The sequence below is a fragment of the Fukomys damarensis genome, unplaced genomic scaffold, assembly GCF_012274545.1.
Source record: "Fukomys damarensis isolate Sample0158 unplaced genomic scaffold, DMR_v1.0_HiC HiC_scaffold_17, whole genome shotgun sequence".
NCBI classification, from domain to species: Eukaryota; Metazoa; Chordata; class Mammalia; order Rodentia; family Bathyergidae; genus Fukomys; species Fukomys damarensis.
In genome coordinates, this window is record NW_022900929.1 from 44,322,984 (window position 1) to 44,345,169 (window position 22,186).

At 34.9% G+C, this 22,186-nt stretch overlaps 2 protein-coding genes and 1 pseudogene across 2 annotated transcripts; all 3 read left to right on the top strand.

Annotated features, from left to right (window-relative positions):
* The first annotated feature begins 122 nt into the window (after positions 1-122).
* On the top strand, positions 123-1,064 carry LOC104849727 (olfactory receptor 4K13). The gene has a single exon (XM_010606254.1). It carries the CDS (start codon positions 123-125, stop codon positions 1,062-1,064), a length of 942 nt encoding a protein of 313 aa, XP_010604556.1.
* Positions 1,065-7,998: 6,934 nt separating this feature from the next.
* LOC117286567 lies at positions 7,999-10,216 on the top strand (annotated as a pseudogene).
* A 5,913-nt stretch (positions 10,217-16,129) lies between these two features.
* Positions 16,130-17,071, top strand: LOC104849704 (olfactory receptor 4K14). Its single transcript, XM_010606232.2, has one exon. It carries the CDS (start codon positions 16,133-16,135, stop codon positions 17,069-17,071), a length of 939 nt encoding a protein of 312 aa, XP_010604534.1. The 5' UTR covers positions 16,130-16,132.
* The last annotated feature ends 5,115 nt before the right edge of the window (positions 17,072-22,186 follow it).

Consider the following 22,186-nt stretch of genomic DNA (forward strand, 5'->3'; position numbering starts at 1 on the left):
CAGTCACATTTCAAAAAGTACATTTCAAAGCTCGTGACCTTTATAAGTAATGATGTTTTCTGATATTTCCTGTATTTTCCTTTCTTTTAGAGAACTTCTGACAGATTTATGTGACTGGAGAGATGGACATCTTAAATAAAAACTCTTCTATTTCTGAATTCATCCTTCTGGGACTTTCAAGTTCTCGAGAAATTCAAATTTTCCTTTTTGCTATTTTCTTTTTTCTCTATATAGCCATCATAGTGGGAAACATCCTCATTGTGATCTCTGTGATATTTGATCACCACCTTCACTGCCCCATGTATTTCTTTCTGGCAAATTTATCATTTTTTGACTTATGTTTTTCCTCTTCAGCAACTCCTAAACTGATTTCAGACTTCCTTAGAAAACGCAAGACCATCTCACTGTGGGGCTGCATGGTCCAAATGTTTTTTATGCACTTCTTTGGAGGTGGCGAGATGTCTCTCCTGATAGCCATGGCCATCGACAGGTATGTGGCCATTTGCAAGCCCTTGTACTACAAGACCATCATGACCCACAGGATGCTCACTGTGCTCCTCCTGCTCTCATGGACGGTTGGGCTCATACACACCACAAGCCAGATGGCCTTCACAGTGGGCCTGCCTTTCTGTGGTCCCAATGTTGTAGACAGCATTTTCTGCGACCTCCCCCTGGTCATCAGACTTGCCTGCACGGAGACCTACATCCTGCAGCTCTTGGTGATTGCAGACAGTGGGCTCCTGTCCCTGGTCTGCTTCATTCTCTTGCTCATATCCTACACCACCATGCTGGTCACCCTGCGGCGGCGCTCCGTCAGCGCGTCCTCCAAGGCCCTGTCCACACTGACTGCTCACATCACCGTAGTTACTCTCTTCTTTGGCCCTGCAATCTTCATCTATGTTTTCCCATTTAACAGTTATTCTGTAGACAAGTTTCTTTCTGTGTTTTACACTATAATCACTCCCTTCCTCAATCCAATTATTTATACTTTGAGGAATCAGGAAATGAAGGCAGCCATGAAGAGACTGAGAAGTCAACGTATTAGTTCCTGGCTTACCCCTTAGTATTATTTGTAATATCTGTCTTCTTGTGTTACTTCTGCTGTTTGGAGCTTTGAGTTTTGATTATCTATTCAAATCACTAAAAGCAAAACATTAGATAATATCATTTTTGTTCCTTCTAAATTCTTGGAATCATTAGCACAGTTTGATCTAAGAATTTTATAGAAAATGTTTGCTACACAAATATAATTCATGGAAAGCCAAATACTTATTCACATCTTTTTTCTTAGACTATTTAAAATGTTTTTTTAAAAATTTCATAATATTCTGGATTAAGCTGTAAATTTGAAAATTTAATAACTTGAAAAATACGTTTATTATAGATTTTTTATTTAAGTTAGTGTTAGTTTAAAATGGTTACCACTATATGTCATTTAGCATTTTCTCAGTAGGGCTGGGAAATGAATTAGGATTTATAAAACAATTTTTTAAATCTGTGTCCTCCATAGTTTAATAATCAACCTTACTAGAGTGTAAAACTAGGTTTGGAAATAAGTAGTTTAAAGAGACACTTCATTTTATTTATTATTGTTTCTTGGGATGGAACTGGAATTTGTATTCAGAGCCTTGACATGGAGCTACACCCCTATCCACTTTTTATTTTGAGATAGGCTCTTCCTAAGTTGCTCAATTGCCCAGGTTGGGCTGGATACTCCTGCCTCAACCTCCCACTGTGATGAATTACAGATTTGCATCATGACTCCTGGCTTCACACACTTCTAGAATTCAAACTCCATTGAAATAAAAAAATAATAATAGTAAAAAAAAACTAATGTCAAATCTGTGTTACTCTGTCTTCCTATATAAAATACCAGAGATTGGTAATGTTCCTGGTAATGAATTAAATTATTCAAGAAATGATCTTTTCTATAGTTACTAAGTAGCTACCATTTTTTTCAAGCCATACAATTTTTTAATGTTACACTTCTAGTCCTCATCCCAGAGAGAATAACCACAGTAGCATAGGGGAGGTTATCTATTGCACATTTTACTTTCTCAGAAAACCGCTCTAAGGAGAAGACCTGAAAAGCAAAGCATTAGTAACAGGAAAAAAAAAACAAAATTAGACAGTGAAGAAGAAGAAAATCTTTCTTAAGAGGACCAGTTAATCTACACAGATAGGGATTGCAAAAGAGCTTGTAACTACTGAAGATAGAGCTCTGTAAAGGACATTGCTGAAGTAAAGGCAGCAAGTGTATTGTTGAAATTTTATTGAAAGAAAGAGAGAAGTCTCCATACATTTATGGCAACAATGCATGCAAACCTACTGCATTCTTCTTCACCAAAAATGTAAAGGATTTCTGCCTTCTGTCACTATTAGAAGCTTTCTTTCTCTCAACAAATTTTTCCTACTCTTAAAAAAAGAAGGGGCAACCCACTTTTTGGTCCCCCTTCTGTCTCTCTGAGGCAAAGCTTTTTTTCTCTCACTGAATATTTCTTACCCTAAAAAAAAGGCAAAGGATTTTGTCAATTGAAGGGATTAGAAAGAAAAAAATCTTAAAGTTTGTCACAATACCATTCCCAGAAGTAGAAAATAAATTGCAACCTAACTTAAAATATAGAGAATAACTAGTGCTTTCACTTGCCATTAGCTTATTAAATCATACTAATAATGAGTTTATTGTAATTCTACAATGAGGAAATATAAAACTCTAAAAATGATGCAACAATCTACTAGGTCATCTCCTGGGGTGCTATCTTGTTCTTGGAAATTCAAACACATGTCTCCCCTTCTTGGCTCCTTCTTTCTTCTCCAGTATGTTTGATCCACTTACATTTGGCCCCACATCATGTCCTAAAATTTTCATCTTTTTTTCAGAAAGTTTTTTGTGTTGCACACTTCTACACTGAATTTTTTAATCAAGTCCCTGAACAAAATTTGTGCATGTACTGGTTAGTTTGTGGGGTTAAGAACCTTTTTCATAGCTTACAAACTAATTGTAAAATAACCTTACAATGTGGCATACATATAGAACTCTGTCTTCATCAGAGAGATCTTTGAAGGATTTTATTGTTAAGCTAAATCTGAATGAATGTTAATGGCTAGGTTGGGTATTGCATTAAAAAAAAAAAAAGAAGAAGAAAGAACCTTATTTACACATTTAGTTTTTCACTCCAGAGAAACTGTTCAGTATTTTACACATGCGTGTCCTATTTATTTCATTTAAGAGTATAGCCTCAATATGCATTACTGTACTGTATACTTAAAAAGTACCAATAAACTTAATGAAAAAAAAGAAAGAAAAAGAAAAACATCTGAGGCTCAAAGTGAGAAATCTGTTAGCAGTATCACTTATAGATACCAAAATAAAATAATATAAAATTAGCTTTTTACTGGACTATATTCACATTTGATCTTATGATATTCATTTTAATAAAAACTTGGGTGAAGGCATGGGAAGTATTGACTCACTTTACTATTGCTTTAAATTTTGTCTTAATAATTTAGTTATCCATTTTTAAAATTTGTCTATAGGTGAGTTTGTCCTAGAGGTAATAGTGCTAAAAAATAAAAAAGAAAGGAAAGGAAAGGAACCTACAAGAAAGCTGAGAACAGAAGACCCAAATCTAAACCAAAAGTAAGGTAAAAGTGAGCCAAGAGTGCGAGCTCCATGTGGGAACAGACACAGTGTGTAAATGTCAAAGTGAGAGAGTGTGGTGGTGGGAGACTGAGTCAGTCGACAAAAGTGTGAAACATCTGAGGAATGCATCTGAGGAAAAGAAATCAGAATCTGGGGATCAAGGAAACAGACATCACTTGTGAAAGGCTTGGTGTTTGTACAGAGACTGTTTACGCAGAGAATGTATAGAGACAAGAAAGGAAGAGCTCCAGCCAGGAACCTCAACAGATTCAGAGAATAAGCAAAGGGAGAGGACAGGAGAGCCCAGATTACTCAGCACCACAGTTTAAAATACTACTCCCACAGGAAAAGTCATAAGCACTGAGAAACACTCGTGTTATTATCCAGAAAGGTCATAGGTAATTGATCTGTTTGATAATTTGGGGGGGGTGACAAACTATAGCCAATTTAAAATTGAGGAAAAAATAAAATTATTGGCCTATATTTCTTAGTATAATTAAAGAGGTGTGAAAATATATGGTAGCAAGAGAAAGTTCATTAATTTACTAGTATGCACATATTTTCATACTTAAATTAAGGAGGAAAATATGAATGAATGCTAGCAATGAAAAGCAAAAATGTAGATCACCTGTTCAACTAATAGCAATTAATATTTTATTCATTCAACAAATTAGGGCCTGTACCCAATCAACAAGTCATGATTAAATTAACAAATGCACATGGAGACAAAATCTGTGCCTCCAAATTTTGTGTGCTTTGTTTTATAATAAATTTCTAATACTTTGTGCCTTTCTGCCTGAAATATGCAACAATGCCAATATCACTAGTACTTATTAAAAAGTATATTTCATAAATGTCAAAATTTTGTCTATTGGCATCAACTATTCATTTTACATGTCCATACTTTCATAACTAGCACTGATTAAATTGTCAATTTTCCACAAAATCTTAACTTTACAAATATCCACAACTCCTCAATAGATATCAAGGAAGAATAGCTCAATGATATTTGGATTTTGTTAGAATCTTCAGGCAGTTGATCCCTTGAATTTCCTCTTTCTTTCTTTTTTAACATGGTATTGTTGACTTACAGTATTCATGACAGGAAATCTTGTGATTATGTTGACTCTAATCTTCAATTTTCATCTTTGTTCAACAAATGAGCCCCATCTCAAATTTTTCTCCTCCTCATACCTCATTTATTCATTTTTCAAATTTTGTTTTTCCATTTTCTAGTTCCCCATCCACTCTACATTTACTAATATACCTTATAAGATTTGTGGGTATCCAAATGTGACTCATCCCAGAGATGCAGGGATAGATCAATATATGCAAATTAATAAATGTAATACACTATATTATTAGAGTCAAAGACAAAAAACATTTGGTAATCTCAATAGATACAGAAAAAGCATTTGAAAAAAATCCAACATATATTCATGATAAAAACCCTACAAAAAATGGAATAGACAGTCTCTATCTCAATCTGATGAAAGCCATCTATGATAAACCAAAAGCCAACATCACACTAAAAGTGCAGAAAGTAAACTCCTTCATGCTAAAATCAGGAACAAGACAAATATGTCCATCATCACAACTCCTGATCAATATATCTTTGGAAATATTAGCCACAGCAATTAGACAAGAGAAAGAAGTAAAAGGAATAAAGATGGGAAACAAAGAAGTTAAATTGTCAATATTTTCAGATTACATGATATTCTTTATAGAAGACCCCAAGAATTCCACTTAATAACCAAATTCAGTAGAGTAGCTGGATACAAGGTCAACACACAAAAATCAATAGCTTTCCTATACACAAACAACAGATTCACTACAAGAGAAACTGAAGAAACATTTCCCTTCACAATAGCATCCAAAAAAAACAGAAATACTTAGGAATCAAGCTAATGAAAGAATCTAAGGCCTCTATTCTGAAAAGTATAGCACTCTGATAAGAGAGATTAAAGAGGATATCAGAAAATGAAAAGACACCACTTGCTCCTGGGTAGAAAGCATTCATATAGTAAAAATGGCCATACTTCCAAAAGTGATATAAAGATTCAATGCAATCCCAATTGAAGTTCCAACAGCATACTTCACAGATCTTGAGTAAAGAATACAAAAATTCATTTGGGATAACACGAGACTTAGAATAGCAGAAAGACTTCTAGGCAACAAAGACAAGGTAGGGATCCAAATCCCTAACTTGAAACAATACTACAAAGCTACTGTGATGAAAACATCATGGTATTAGCAAAGAAGCAGACTCAAGGACCAGTGGATTAGATTAGAAGATGCAGAAATAATTCCAGACACACTCAGCCACCTCATCTTCAACAAAGGTACCAAATACCCTCACTGGAGGAAAGATAGCCTCTTTAATAAATGGAAAAATATGGTTTCAACTTGCCAAAGATTAAAACTTAACCTATTTCTCTTACCACACACTAAATTAAAATCAAAATGGCTTAAAAATCTAAATATTAAAATAGAAAAACAAAACCAACTAGAAGAGAAGTTATGTAGACTCTTGAAGACTTTGCCTTAAGAAAAGATTTCATGAAGAAAACCTCAGTTTCATATTAACTAGCATAAGGAATTAACAAATGGGATCTTTTCTTATTAAAAAGATTCTTTACAATAAGAGAAACCACCAACATCATGAAGGGACAATCCACAATATGGGAAAAACTTTTCACCAGCTCTTCCTCAGACAAAGGTCTACTATCTAGAATATATAAAGAACCTTAAAAAATCAGATCTCCAAAATTTAAAGACCCAGTCCAAAAATGGACATCTGAAATGATCAGATATTTCTTAGACAGAGAAGTAGAAACAGAAAATAAACATATGAAAAAATGTTCAACATCACAGGTCATTCAAGAAATGCAAATGAAAACAAGGCTGAGATTCCACCTAACCCCAGAAGGAATAGCTGCTCTCAAGAAATCAACCAATAACAAATGCTGGTGGCGGTGTGAGAGAAAAGGAACCCTTCTCCGCTGTTGGTGGGAGTGTAGACTGGTGCAACCACTGTGGAAATCAGTGTGGAGATTCCTCAAAAAACTAAGATTAGAAGTCCCATTGGACCCAGTTTTTCCCCTACTGGGTGTCTTGCAAAAAGAATTAAAAGAATCATACTAAAATGATATATGCATACTCATGTTTATAGTGACATAGTTTGTAATAACTAAAACTTAGAAAGAGCCAATTGCCCATTAAGTGGAGACTATATAAATAAAATGTGGGGTTTTTTTTAATGAAATGGAGTACTACTCAGCCATAAATAATCAGAAGTTAGGGACATTTATAGCTAAATGGATGCATATTGAGGTAATATTCTTAAGCAAAATCAATAGGACACACATGTGTAAATACCAAATAGTGTCTCTGGTGTGGGAAAATGAAAGTGTAAATAAGGACGAAAAGATCTAATAGATAATGTCAAACAAGAAGAAAAGTTCCAAAGGGGAAGGGAAAGTAGGAGGGGTTGGGGAAAGGAAAGAAGGGAATGGAATTATATGAGGAAAGTGAAAAATGAAAACAAAGTCTGTGCATAGGCAGAGGTGGAGGAGTTAAAGGGAGGTCAGAGGAATGAAGAAAAAAATAAGTACCAAGATATATTATGTAAAGGTACAAATTTCCAATGATGAATGTCATTATATTGTATACCTCAAATGTACCAATAAAATTAATTTTTAAAATGTGTGGGTCTCTATAAAGCTAGCTAACTTGAAGCTATTATACCTGAATAGTTGTTAGTGAAGTTGCTTCATTTAGTAGATATTCACTGCAGATCAATAGTAGGTCAGTGTTTGATTTACCTCAGCATTCCTACTGTAATTATAGATTTCTTTGCAATGGGTAAGAGGGGTAGAGTATTAGTCCTTAAGATTTGTCTATATTTGGGTTGTATTTTATACTATAATTAATGGTCATTTCATTGCTACAGTTAAGATGACATAGCTATCAATATTGTTTGGTTTCCTCGGGATGCCAATATCTTGATTGATTTGAGATTATAAACAATACTGAGGCCCTTTTCTGGTGAACTGGGTGCTAGGCTAGAGACACAGCAACCTCCCATAGCAAGTAAACAGAGGTGGATGGATCCTGGGCCTTGGATAAGGACTAAGCCTAGAGGATAGCACTGAAAAGTAGACATTACTTAGGGAAATGTCCATACTAGAAACAAATATTTCCATTACATCAACCCCTAAGTCTCAGAAAAAAAAAACGCACACATGAGAAACCAAATCAAAAAAATGCTTCTATAAACTATCAACTCCCTGAAAGCTGATCTATGGGGACTCAAAAGTCAGGAAACTAAAAGCTAAAAACCACAATCATTCAAGATGTTCAGAGAGGAGATAACAGAGGAGAATAATGAGGCATTTGGCAAGGTCACCGCAGATATAAGTACTAAATATTGGGCCTAAGAAGAAAACTTACAGAGGGTCTGCAAACACATTAATAAAAAGCTGGTTGAGCTAAAAAAAAAAATGATGCAAAACATGAATGCCATGGATAGAAAATAATTGAAGTCTATTAAGTTCCAAATACAAATTCAGGAGACTAAAATTTACATTGTAAGTATGGACAGTCAAAGTGCCCAGCATGAGGCTAGAGAGTCAGATAGAAGACAGGACAGGTCCCTTCTCCTTCCCCAGGCTTCACTGACTGTGTACAGAGGAACCACCTGAGCACGGTGGTGAGGCTAGGTTACCGCAGGCCCAACCACATAACATGACCTGAGTGCTGGACAGAGCAGAGTGCCCACTGAGCCCATGAATCTCTGGAGTGTCTCCACCCTCCTGTGCTCCACCTCCGAGTCCCTGAACTCCGTGAAAATCTCCCTCTCCCGCCTGGTCTTCCTGCTGCCTGTCTCTCTCCACTGTTGGCCTCTCTCCACTGCCTCTTACCTTTTCCCCATGGTGGGCTTGGTCTCTTTCTCCTCTCCTTTGACAACTTCTCTTTAGCTCTAAGTGTCAACAAGATTTGAATTCTGAGGCATTCTACTCCTGTGCCCAGCCAATAGTATGATAGCTCCTTCCAAGCAGTTGTTTTGGATTTGAAATTCCTACACAGCAGAGGCTACAGTTCAACTTTCCTTCAAAAATTTGGGGGGCTACAGATACAGCTCAGTGGTATACAGTGGTACATAGCTGTCATCTGCCTCACAAGCACACGGTTCTGAATTCAATCCCCAGTACAAAAAAAAAAAAATGGAATGATGTCAAACCGCAGGTACCTTTACTTGACCCCAGCTTCCATTCATCAGTAAGCACACTGGATCAATGCTATGCTAAGTTAACCCAACAATTTCTCACTACACATGATCAGACCTCCTAAAAAAGTAAAGAAAAGTATTCCAGCCTTTGGAATACCCTGCAAATAGATTCATACTCCGCAGCTATTCAGATGCATCAGGACTTACGAGTGAACAGAAAAATGAAAGTGAACCCTGACAGCCTACCTTTAATTCCAAGACCATATATCACATGAACTGTGTTCTTGGATCACTGCCAGCAAATCTGGAGTCAGTGCAGCCCTTTCTCTGTCTCTTAAAGTATGGGGAGCTCTCCTGGGGTGGGCAACCACCTGCGTGGACATTATACTCATGAAAGCCACATTGTACCCAGTCATCATGTAGCACTCCCCCCTCAAGAGCATGCCCCAGTATACAACAGATGGTACTGTCATCCTATTTACAGTATCCAGCGAGTACCTGCACTTCCTTTACCTCATCCAGCCCCTTTGCATAACTCTAGGCTCCTAGAACTACCACCACCATCTCCTGAGTCTCCAGTTAGATATCCCTCTGTTAGCTATTCTCGGACTGCTTAGGGGTCTCATCCAATCTAAGGTGTATGATATCTGCTTTGGAAATTCTTACTTCCAACCCGCTACCTACCAACACTGTTCCTGGCCGTATTACCAAGGTCTTGGTTTGATACCTATTGTACCCTCAGCTCTGACAAATACTTCTGCAAGTTCTCCCAAAAGGAGAGCTTTCTATATGGCAGGGCAAGATATGGACTCCATTTATGAAAAGTACAGCTATGGCCAATAACGATTTACACAGAGTCCTATGTACAGGATACCTGAAAGCAACATTTCATACACAAATCAGAGAAATGGCTTTTACAGAATCATCTTTAGTAATTAAGCCAGCAAAGCTGCTAATGTCCTCTCAACAGCAATGAAAATTCAGCAGACAGTCCAGGAGTGCTCTGACTCCTCCTTCATACATTACTGCTTAAAATTCCCTGGGATCAAGATTCAGTGAATCTTTGGGGTATACATATCACCAGTAATGAGTGAGCATGGAGACGAGCACCGTCAGTTCCTCTGCACACCCTTGCATTGCACACACACTGCAAGGCTCTTAACTCCGTGAATGCACACATGAAGAATACTGATATAAATCTCATTGACCTAGTGACCAATGAGATAATCACCCAAGGACCTCCAGTGGACTGGAACGACATTGCTAACATTACTGTAATTCCAAAATCAGACAGGGATCAAACAAAAAAAGACAACTATAAACTAAACTCTTTAAAAGGATAGAGGCAAAGATCCTCAACAAGATGCTGGCAAACGAGCCAGAGATTTAGCTTAGTGGCTTTAATGCCTGCCTCGCAAGCCCAAGGTCCCCAGTTTGATCCCCAGTACCAATAAAAAGGGAAACCAGCTTTATTGCTTCTCAGCCTTTTGGCTAAGATCAATAAGATCAAGTGAAGATACTGGCAAACAAAATGCAATGAATCATCAAAAAATCCTACATCATGAACAAGTAGACTTGAGTCCAGGGATGCAAGATTGGTTCAACATATGTATATCAATAAATGTAGAGCATCACATAAATAAAAGCAAGAACAAAAATCATGTAATCATTTCAACAGATACAGAAAAAGTTCTTGACAAAATCCATATCCTTTCATGTTTTAAAACCCTGAAGACCTTACCACAATCTGATAAAAGCTATTTATTATAAAAGCACCATCATATTAAATGGGGAAGGCAACATCATATTAAATGGGGAAGGCAACATCATATTAAATGGGGAAAGCTTTCTCTCTAAAATCTGGAAGAAGATAAGGATGTCCACTCTCACTACTCCTTTCAAAATAGTTTGCAATAGCTAAAACTTGGAAACAGCCCAATTGTCCATCAGTTGGAGAATGGATAAAGAAGATGTGGTTTTTCTTTCTATAGAGTACTACTCAGCCATGAAGAATGAGAAACTAGAGTCACTCGTAGGAAATGGATGCATATTGAGGCCATACTCCAGTGAAATAAATAAGACAAATGTGTATATATGAATAGTTTCTCTGGTTTGAAAAACTAAAAGTGTAAATCAGATTCAAATGGTATAATTGACAATGTGAAATAGGAAGAAAACAGCTAAATGTGTAGGGGAAGAGAGAAAGGTAGTGGAAAGGAAATTAGGGGAAAGAAAAAATATGAGAAAATGAAAAAATGGAAACAAAGTCTTTGTAAATAGGGAAGGGTGAAGGGAAGGCAGGGAATGGGGAAAAATGAGAACCAAGACCTGTCATGTAAAGGTACAAGATCCCAATGATGAATGCAACTGTACTGTATACCTAAAATGTACCAATAAACTCAATGAGGAAAAAAATGAGCAAGTGAAATGAATAGATACCTCAGAAAAGAAGAAATGAAAATGGCAACAAATATATGAAAAGATGTTCCTCATCACTGCCCATGAGAAAACACAAATTAAAACAATGATGAGATGCCATCTTACCCCAACAGAACAGCCATCATCAAGACATCAAATAATAAGAAATGCTGGTGAGGCTGCAGGGAAAATGAACCCTTTTACGTTGTTGGTGGGAATATAAACTCGTATAACTGCTACGAAAATCAGTATGGAAATTCTTCCAAAAACTAACATTACAAATAACATTTGACCTGGCTTCCCTTTCTAGGTATCTTCCTGAGTTAGTTAAAGACATCATATTATACTGATTAATACATACCCAATTAATGCATACTCTACCTATGCATGTATAATGACAACAACTAAATCTTGGCAGCATTCTCTATGTCCATCAGCAGATGGATAGATAAACAAAACGTGGTACTTACACACAATGGGCTATACTCTGACATAAAGAAAAATAAATGCATCACTGGTAGAAAAATGGGTGCACCTTGAGACCATAATTTTGTTTAATAAATCAGACACACAGCTGAAGTACGTCATGATTTCTCTTATAGGAGAATCATATATCATAAATAAAGAGCAAAATAAAGATAAATAATAGGGAGATAAGATCTTTTGCTAAAAATAGGGAGCTCTTTTGCAAATTGGAAAGGAATCAAGAGATTGAGGAAGAAGTGAGGGGACAGTATGAAAGAGGATGAAAGAAGAGGTACATGATCCCAACAATGAATGTAACTGTACTGTATCCCTAAAATGTACCAATAAACTCAATTAAAGCTGAAAAAAAATGTGTTATGTACATACGCCAATGCCATACAAGGAATGTAAACTTTAAGTAATGCAAACATGTATTAAAAATAAATAAATCATTTGACATGCACTTCATAACTGTCAATTCCAATTTTAATCATGGAGTTGTGAAATGCACCAGTCATATGACCTGAATCATCTGTCTATGTAGGTTGACAGGGAATTTTGCAAGGAAATTTTGTTCCTGTGTTTCAAGCTAGACTCACTATGCAAAACTGTACCTGAAATTTTTCTTTGTTCAACATATCTGGGACTGCCCTGCCTCAGATTCCTAGACATGTCTGAGCCCACTTCCGCATCTCAGGAATGCCTTTGTCTCAGAAGAGTTTTGTCATTTCACCAGAATGTAAATGACATAGACCTCATACCTTAAATCACCCAATAAGCATGTTACAGGTATTCTATATGAGCCAATACCATGATTGAGTCCACTTGTTAATGCATGTTCAATTTATGTAATCAATGATTGTATACCAAATTTGCCTCAATTCAAACGCCCCCTCCTATAATGTGTATCTTTTTTGTTCAACTGTGGGACGGGGCCAGTCTCCCACATGTGTACTCAGACTGGCTCGCTGGAGTGATTAAATGTTGTCTCTATGGCTTCTGGTGTACTTTCATGCTCCTGGACTAGCAAAAATAAGCTATATACATCCATCAGAAGGTTGTGACTTCAAGGCAACATCGATTGTTACACCTAAACCACATTTTCCTGTCTGTGGTTCTATATTACATGATTCAACCTATATTCATTATTGCAACTAAAAATAACATTTTCTTTGACTCTGATAATACAAAGGTAGTAACAGGCCAAGACTTTACAAGAATCTCTTTAATACTTATTAACTAAGTGAACAATTTTTAAAAACCTAACTAATTTTTTATACTAGACTCATTTATGTCAGCCTTTATTTATCTGTCTGATCTAATTTCAAAAGTTTGCAATACCTGACATCACTCTTAGCAAAGATATCGCCAAGAGGTATCCATGATCATTATTTCCCTGGTTCTTGCACTGTTCCAAACATAGAAGAGGCAAATTTGACCCAAGAGACAGCTTGAGGTGGTGAATATGTGTCAGGGTGAGGAGAGCACATACTCACATCCTATCTCCACACAAAATGGACATCACCTCAAGCACGCATCAGAAGAAAAGACTGAAAAAGAATCAGATAGGACTATAAATTTTGTTTGGTAAGTTATCTTATGTCTTTGACAGTCTTCTTTATGATAATTTAAGGCTATTTCTATCTTCCTGTTTTAAGGGTGACCATGACATCTGGTGCTGAACAGCTTCTTTACCTTGCAACATTTTCAGAAGGCAGTTTATGGGTTTTCTTTAGCTATCTCTTTCCTACTGGAATTTCTGCAGTCTTTTTAAAAATTTTTTTAAATTTATTGGTACATTTTAGGTACACAATATGTTGAGATTCATTGTTCCCCTGCCCTTTCCTTCCACCCCTCCACCCCTCTCTACTTACAAAGACTTTGTTGCCATTTTTTCCTTTTCTCACATTTATTCTTTTCCATTCCCCTATGCCTCCAACTTCCCCTTCCCTTTGGGCCTCACCTTTCTATTTCATATTATCAATTACATATTTGATCATTATTTACACTTTCAGTTTCTCGCACCAGAGAAACTACTTGGTATTTATACATGTGTGTCTTATTTATTTCACTTAAGAGTATGGCCTCAATATGCAAATGTGCATCAATTTGGCTATAAATGTCTCTAGTTTCTTATTCTTTGTGGCTGATTAGTATTTTGATTGATAAGAAAAAAAAGCCACATCTTCTTCATCCAGTCACTAGTTGATGGGCAATTGGGCTGTTTCCAAGTTTTAGCTATTACAAACTATGTCACTATAAATATGGATGTACATATATCACTGCAGTATGATTCTTTTAATTATTTTGGAAAGATATCCAGCAGGGGAATAGCTGGCTCAAATGGAACCTCTAATCCTAGTTTTTGAGGTATCTCCATACTGATTTCCACAGTGGTTGCACCAGTCTATACTCCCATCAACAGTAGAAAAGGGTCCCTTTTTCTCCGTATCCAGCCAGCACTTGTTATTGTTGATTTCCTGATAGCAACCATTCCTTCTGGAGTGAAGTCTGTAGTCTTAACCATGATATGCACACCACCAAAATGTATGGCCCCAGGGTTGGCTTAGGTAGACAGATCACAGTTGTTTGCCTGCTAATCAAAAGAAGAAACTTCCAGCTATTCTTCTTTGAATGGTCCCTATCTTTCATGAAGACAAAACTTTTTCTATAAGAGAATGATTAGTATTTAAGATAAGTTTTAGCATAGAGATATAGGTAAAAGTTATTATAAATCTAGACAGAGACTCTAAAACTTGCCTCCTACAAAAATAGGAGGGCAGGGACAAGGGGAAGAAATGAGAATCAAGACATGTCATGTAGAGGTACAAGATCCCAACAATGAATGTAACTGTGCTGTGTACCTAAAATGTACCAATAAACTCATTTAAAAAAAATAAGATTAAAGCTCACAACCTTGGAATAAAGGAGGGGATCTCAAGCTGCTGCAGTAGGACTGTGTGTCTCATCAGTATATATCTCATGCAATATATTAAATTTTTTAAGCCTTAGTACATGCTTGTAAAACACAAGTTTTGAGAATTCTGTAGAGCTTAGTAATTTACACACAAAGAAAATCTTTATGAAAGGATAGTGCATCTACAAGGGAATGAAAAGTTGATTGCTGTATTTTAATATTCCTAAAGAAGTGATTCAATTTGTGTACTTCCTCTAAATGTTTGATTTCTGTAATGTCAGGTCTAACATAGCCCCTTGAGGAAAATTATTCTTCATTACTTAACACTGAATAATCATATTCACTGAAGATTAACATCACATAAACTCAGTTCTAACATTAAATGTGCATTATGACTTCATGCTGAATGTATTTCCTTCTTGTCTTATAAGTAATATGTAGACAGACAACATATATAACTCTCATGACTTAGAGTCTGCAGTAAGTTTTTTTAGTGTTTTTTTATCAGTATGTACTTCAGTACATACTGACAATCATTGTAGGGAATTGGTATATATACATAACATATCTTAATCTGCTTGAAATATTTTAGACCCTGGAGATTTCATAGCATCAATTGAAAATATTGAAGATAAATATTTTCTACTGATAAGAATTAGTTATATGGAATTCTCTGAGTTCATCCAAGTTTGTCTCAGTCTAATTGTCTTCCACTTTTGGTAAACTACTTATACATGCCTATATGTTTATATTTTTCCTAATGCATTTACTTTGCTAAATAAATTGTGTTGTATTATGGGTTTAATTAGTAACAAATTATGTGCCTTTTTTTTGTTCAAAATCATCATGCCAGGGTATGTATCTATGGCTTTCTATAAAACTTATTTCATAAAGATTGTCCAACATTTTAATTTTAATTTTAATTTTATGATATCTGGAGGAAGAAATACCACCAACACTTGAAAGAATTGTTATGCAGATAAAATAACTTGTAACATTGTTTCACATTATTTATATTGAAATTCAGTGCTGGTTCAACATAATCTATGCAACTATATGACTTTATATTTCTTATGCAGTGTAATCATTGCCAGTGCCACACTCAGATTTTTTTTTCTTAGCTGGAAGACAGTTAGTTTTCAGGTGTAACTGCAAACACCTTTTCATCTTTGCCTTGCTGCTTTGCATCCATGAGTCCCTTCACGTGAGAGTAGTTTCTCAGTAAATCATTTGTATACAATCCCATTTCATGCTCTACTTCCAGCAAAGGTAGTCTTACTCAGTTTGCTTCTCTTTGTGCCATGAAACCATTTATATTTGGATAAGATTTCTCATTGCAATTATAATTTTTAGTTGGAGATATAGTTGTTAAATATAAAATTGTAAAAGTTAAGATCCTTCATTCATTCTAGTAATAATCTATCTTGTCTAGTTTATTTCAGAGGACACAGTGAATAAAATGGATAAAGGAAATCAGTCTGCAGTGTCAGAATTTGTACTTCTGGGACTTGGACACTCACAGAATATTCAGATCTTACTCTTTGTGGTATCGTTAATTTTTTATCTGATGATTCTGTCTGGAAATATTTTCATCACGATCTTAATCATCACTGACCCCTTTCTACATTCTCCCATGTACTTCTTGTTGGCCAATCTATCTTTTGTGGACATATGGCTTTCCTCAGTCACTACTCCCAAGATGATTTCAGACTTTATCAATGAGAACAAGACCATTTCCTTTGGAGGTTGCATGTGCCAGATCCTCTTTGCCCATTTCATTGCAGCAAGTGAAATGGTGCTGCTGGTGGCTATGGCCTATGACCGCTATGTGGCCATCTGCAAACCACTGCACTACTCCACCATCATGAACCTGCAAAAGTGCATTGGGTTGGTAGTGACTTCCTGGAACATAGGCTTTGTTCATGGGATAAGTCAAATGGTTGTAATTATGAAGCTGCCTTTCTGTGGCCCCAGGGAAATAGACAGCTTCTTCTGTGATATACCACTGGTAATCAAGCTAGCCTGCATGGATTCCTATAATCTGGACACATTAATAAACATTGACTGTGGGCTTGTGGTTGTAACTTGCTTTACTGTGTTACTGATATCATATGCATATATTCTTATCACCGTCCTCCAAACTTCTAAAAGTGGTGTCTCCAAGGCTCTGTCCACCTGCACTGCCCACATCACAGTTGTGTTGCTCCTTTTTGTTCCCTGTATCTTCATCTATGTGTGGCCACTAAACATCATTTGGTTGGACAAATTTCTTGCTGTGTTTTATTCTGTTTTCACTCCTCTCCTGAATCCAATTATTTATACACTGAGAAATAAAGAAATGAGAAATGCTGTGAAAAGATTCAAAAGCTACTACATAGATTCTAAGGGAAACACTTAATGCTTAGGAATCTCATTGTAAGTACCTCAAATTAGGCAATACACTGACCATATCACTTAGGTGGAAATTCATAAAATTTAGTTTATATCCATAGTTTGTCCCAGTCTGCAATAAAAATATATATGCTTAATATAACTCAAGTAATTTAAATGCTTTAATAAACCAGTACTTCACTGTGGATTATTTTCTAAATTCCAAATATGAACGATCCTTTACTGGAATTAACTAATCAGTCTTTCTATGTGCTAATAATGTAAAGAAGAATCTAAGATATATTCAACAATCTCCTTTGTCCATCTAGATTAATTTTAATGAACTTCTTTTGAATATTTTGCTACATCCACTTTAAATAATTAATTACCTTTACAGATCCCCTGAAAACTTTTACTTATCTTTTGTCAAAAGGCAACTTTATTATTACTTTTCCTTTTTATATTTATTCAAGCTTTCCATTAGAGTACTAACAGAGAGTACAAAAAAATAGAAAAAAATGAAGAAAATACAAAGTAAAAATGATAAACCACTTAGGGAATAACACTGGACCCAACTCTCATGGGTTATTATTTATATGTAATTTTATTTTCATTTAAAATATTTTTAAGAATCTATGATGTGTATATAAGTGTAGAGTGCTTATCTGGCAAGTATGAGCCCCTGAGATCAATTACCAGAATCAAAAAAATGGGGGAACTATTTTTTCAAATTTTCAAATATAATATTTTATTTCTTTCAAAACTATGCATTGAGTGGGTGGAAATTAGTAATAACAACAATAGAATTCTTAAAACAAAAATGTGTACAAGTAATTTCTATTTTTCTTAATATAAAAGCAAAATATAACAAAATGTTGCAATAAAAATATCATTAATCATCCTTGAATGCCTGTTCTTTCATATTATATGTATTATTACTTTCAATATTTTAGTATTATCTGCAAATTATAGGTAATTAAATAAGTCTTTTAATTACTAAATGAGTAATTAAATAAGATATATACTGAATTTCTTTAAGGTAACATTTATATTTTCTTTAATTGAAGATTCAAAAACTTTTTGGTTCAAGACTGTTGATTTATTAAATGCATTGGTATAGTATCTTAAAATAAATGTATTTTACAAAACAAGTTACAAGAGTAACTCATACTAAGAATAAAATAGTGAAACACCCTAAAAAGTTTTTATTCCTACAAAAATACTGAAACTATAATTATCTACGATCTTGTTTGATCACATCATCTGCATTGCAAGCCTAAGAACATGTCAACACACTTGAATTTATTGGTACTTTTAAAGTATACAGTACAGTTGCATTCATCATTGGGATCTTGTACCTTCACATGACAGGTCTTGGTTCTCATTTTTTCCCCATACCCCTGCCCTCCCTTCACCCTCTCCACCCGCCCCTATTTACAAATACTTTGTTTCCATTTTTTCTTTCTCATATTTTTCCTTTTCCCTTATTTCCTTTCCCCTGCCCTTCCCACTTCCCCTACACCTTTAGCCCTTTTCTTCCTATTTCACATTGTCAATTATACAATTAGGATCTTATTTACACTGTTAGTTTTTCTGACCAGAGAAACTATTTGTATTTACACGTGTCTTATTTATTTCACTTAAGAGTATTAAAAGATAAGGATCTGACTGTTTATTTTTTTTACCTGTAACTCTATTCTTCCTTGGGTATATACCAATTTGCCCACTTATTCATAATCACTGGCTGTTTTAATTACCCTAATTCCTATTTAATGTACTGGTCACCTTTGCATTCCTATAAATCCTTAGAATATAACTGTTATTTTATATGACTCTCTTAAATATTCAGAATAGAGATAATGTAAACAACTTTTAATTTTCCTGTGAACTAATCAAAACAATATTTAAAGAATACACATTCCATACTGAAATATTTTAATCATGTTCTGCTATGTATTCAAAATTTTTATTTACAGATTCATCTGCAGGTTCTCAATCGTCACTCATATTTATTAGATATATTTTAATAGACATTAAATGTATCCTTTATTGCTTTTTGTGTGTGGTTTTGTTTTTTTGTTTTTGTTTTTGTTTTTGTATCAGGGATCAAACTCGGGACCTTGCGCTTGTGAGGCAGGCAGCAGAACCACTGAGCTAAATCCTCAGCTTTGCCATTGTTTTTTATTAGACTCACCTTAACAAATATTAAATTAGAAGACTAGTAGACATGCATGTTCAATACATAAAATACAAATATCCAGTAGCCAGTTTATATTTCCAATTTAATGCAGATATTGGAGTTTATTCTAGTGAAAGGATTTCCTCCTGATGAACCCAAACCTATACACCAGCATATTTCAAAGATAATAAGCACAGATGAAACACAAAAACTTTGTGAGTGGCTAATAAAGCCAAACAGGGAAAGGAATTCAACAAGCATCCACATCTTTATTATAAATTCAGGAAATAAAGACTGTGCTTTTTAAATGAAATATAAATGTCAATATGTTATCTCACTATTTTATTACACCTACTATTTAGGACTGATCCTGTATACATCATGATTTGTGAGTTACATGGTTATGAGATCATTGATTCACTGGTGTTAAAAATAAATTCCCTGCTCCAAGATTATTTTCTATACAATATCATAATAAATAAATTACTACTTAAATCCATAAAGGATAATGCAAGATGAAGTATTGCAGTAAAGAGGAAAAATCATATGAAAGGTAGATGTTCATTCCACTGAGACAAAATTTTACTTACTCAATGCTAGGAAGATCCTCTTATAATCAACCTGTAGTGAAAGACACCTCAACATACTGAAGTCAATTAATGGCTCAGAATTTTAAAAGATTACCAATTCTAATAGCCTGATCATGCTTTATGAAGAATCCCATGTTGTTTAGCAATACCTGGTATCTGACCATGGTACTTTTATATAAAGCCAATCATTAATCAAGTAGTTGGATGGGTAGGAGTAGACTAATTATATATATATATATATAGCTTGACATTTGTCTACTTGATTATTAAAGTTCCTTCTGCAGTGAATGCCCTTTGTAAAGTGTTCAAATTATGCTGAAAATTTATAGTAACCCAAATTGCATGGTACTGTAAGTATAGATGTGTTGACCAATGGAACTGAATAAAGAGACTAAAAATAAAACCATACAAGTCTAACTATCATTAGATAAAATCATTAGAAATGTACAGTGAGGAAATAATAGTCTCTCTAATAAATAGTGTTGAGAAAAATGTGTATCTATTTACAAAAAATAGATGTCAACTGCTTTTATTTATAGTACAAGTAAAGCTCCTATTGCAAAAAGGACTGATACTTAAGTGTAATACTTCAAATCATGAGCATCTGGGGAGAAATGAAGAACCTCTTGCCACTTTTCTTAGCAATGTATTTTTAAATATAGTACTACAAGCCCAGCAATAAAAACAAAATTTAAAAGAAAGGAGACTGTAGAAAATTTAAAACTTTGTATATTGCAAAGAAAAATTCACAATATGAAAAGCCAATGTATAGAATTGGAAAAAAAAAACCTATATGTAACATGACTTTCTTCCCTTAATATTAAATGACTAGTCTTGCATCTTCTTGGAAGACTGGTTAAAGATAATCAATGGCATTAACATTGAATCTGTCTAAAGTTCCAGTACCAGTTACAGCAAGTAATAGCTTCCTAAACATCTAAAAAGAATACCTGAGGAAGAAGTTGTCTATAGATTCCAGCAAATGTTTTAACTATGGAATCCTTTATTAATGTGCAGAGTTGTGCATATTGGCAAACACCTCTGTATTATGGCTTAGCTAGGCCTTATAAGTCATGTACCTGTTGAAAGTGTGCCTCAACATGCTGATAGCCTGCAGGAAAGAGTAGAAAACATTGACTGAAGCCATTTATGGAAAGGATTTATCAACCATCACCTGACTTTTACATGAAATTACTCCATACTTTATAAAGCACATGCTATACAAAATGAATCCCAAGAGGAAACTACTTAAACAGCAACAGCAAAAATAAAATGAGGATCACAGGGAAAGTGAGGGGGGTAACTAATGTCCTAAATTACTATATCTTTTTTAAAATGTTTACCATTTTACAGAATTGTATACAAATAGTAAGGAAGCAGAAAAATATGAATAACCAAAGGGAAAAAAGATCAATAGCAATTAACTCAGAAAAGAATCTAAAAGTAAAAGGCAAGTTAGACAAATTTCCTTCTGAATTATACCAAATGTTTAAAGAAGAATTAATATCAAGATTTTATAAAATCAACCCCCAAAAAAGAAGGTAAAAATATTTCCAACTTTTATGTAGCCAGTGTATCCTTTACGCTAATATTAGAAAAAGACTTTTTTCAAGAAAAGTATAGATTAATATTCCTCATAAATATTAATACAGTAATACTCAACAAAATATTAATAATATGATTTGGCCCCATATGGGAAGGTTATGTGGTATGTAAAAGTGAGGTTTTCTCCAGAAATAAAATTTTGCTTTAAAGTATGAAATGCAAGTAATATATGTTATGGCTTTTGTCTAGAACCCCCCATAATCCAAGTCTCATGTAGTTACAGGTGGGGCTTTTCAGAAGTGGCTGGACCTAGAGCTTGTGATGCTGGACTCATGGGTATGTGATTACTAAATCAGTCTACTGATTGATTTGGCATAGTTCTGGCTAAGATTAAGGGTACGAGTGCTACACCTGCCCTAGGGTAGGCAGCCTGCATAAAATATAAGGGTTAGAAATAGGGCTAATGCGCTGTCCCTTGCCTGCTTGCCATGCACCATCTCACCTCTGTGATGCCCTCTGCCATGCCTCCAGCCTTCACACCAGCTTGTTACAGGACTGAAAGCTTTACAGACTGTAAGCCAAATAAGCATTTCCTCCTTTAACTTGTGGTTTTTGGTATTTTGTCCTGGCAATGAGAAAATAACGAAGACAATGTATCTTCCATGATAATAAAACAAAAGATGATATGCCAAATAAGTAGATGCAGAAAATAGATGCAGAAAAGCCTTTCAGAAAGATTCAAAAATATTTAATGAGAGAAGAACTCAATAAATCAGGAACAGGAGATGGTGTCCTCAACTTTACAAAGAGCGGACATGAAAAAAATTCA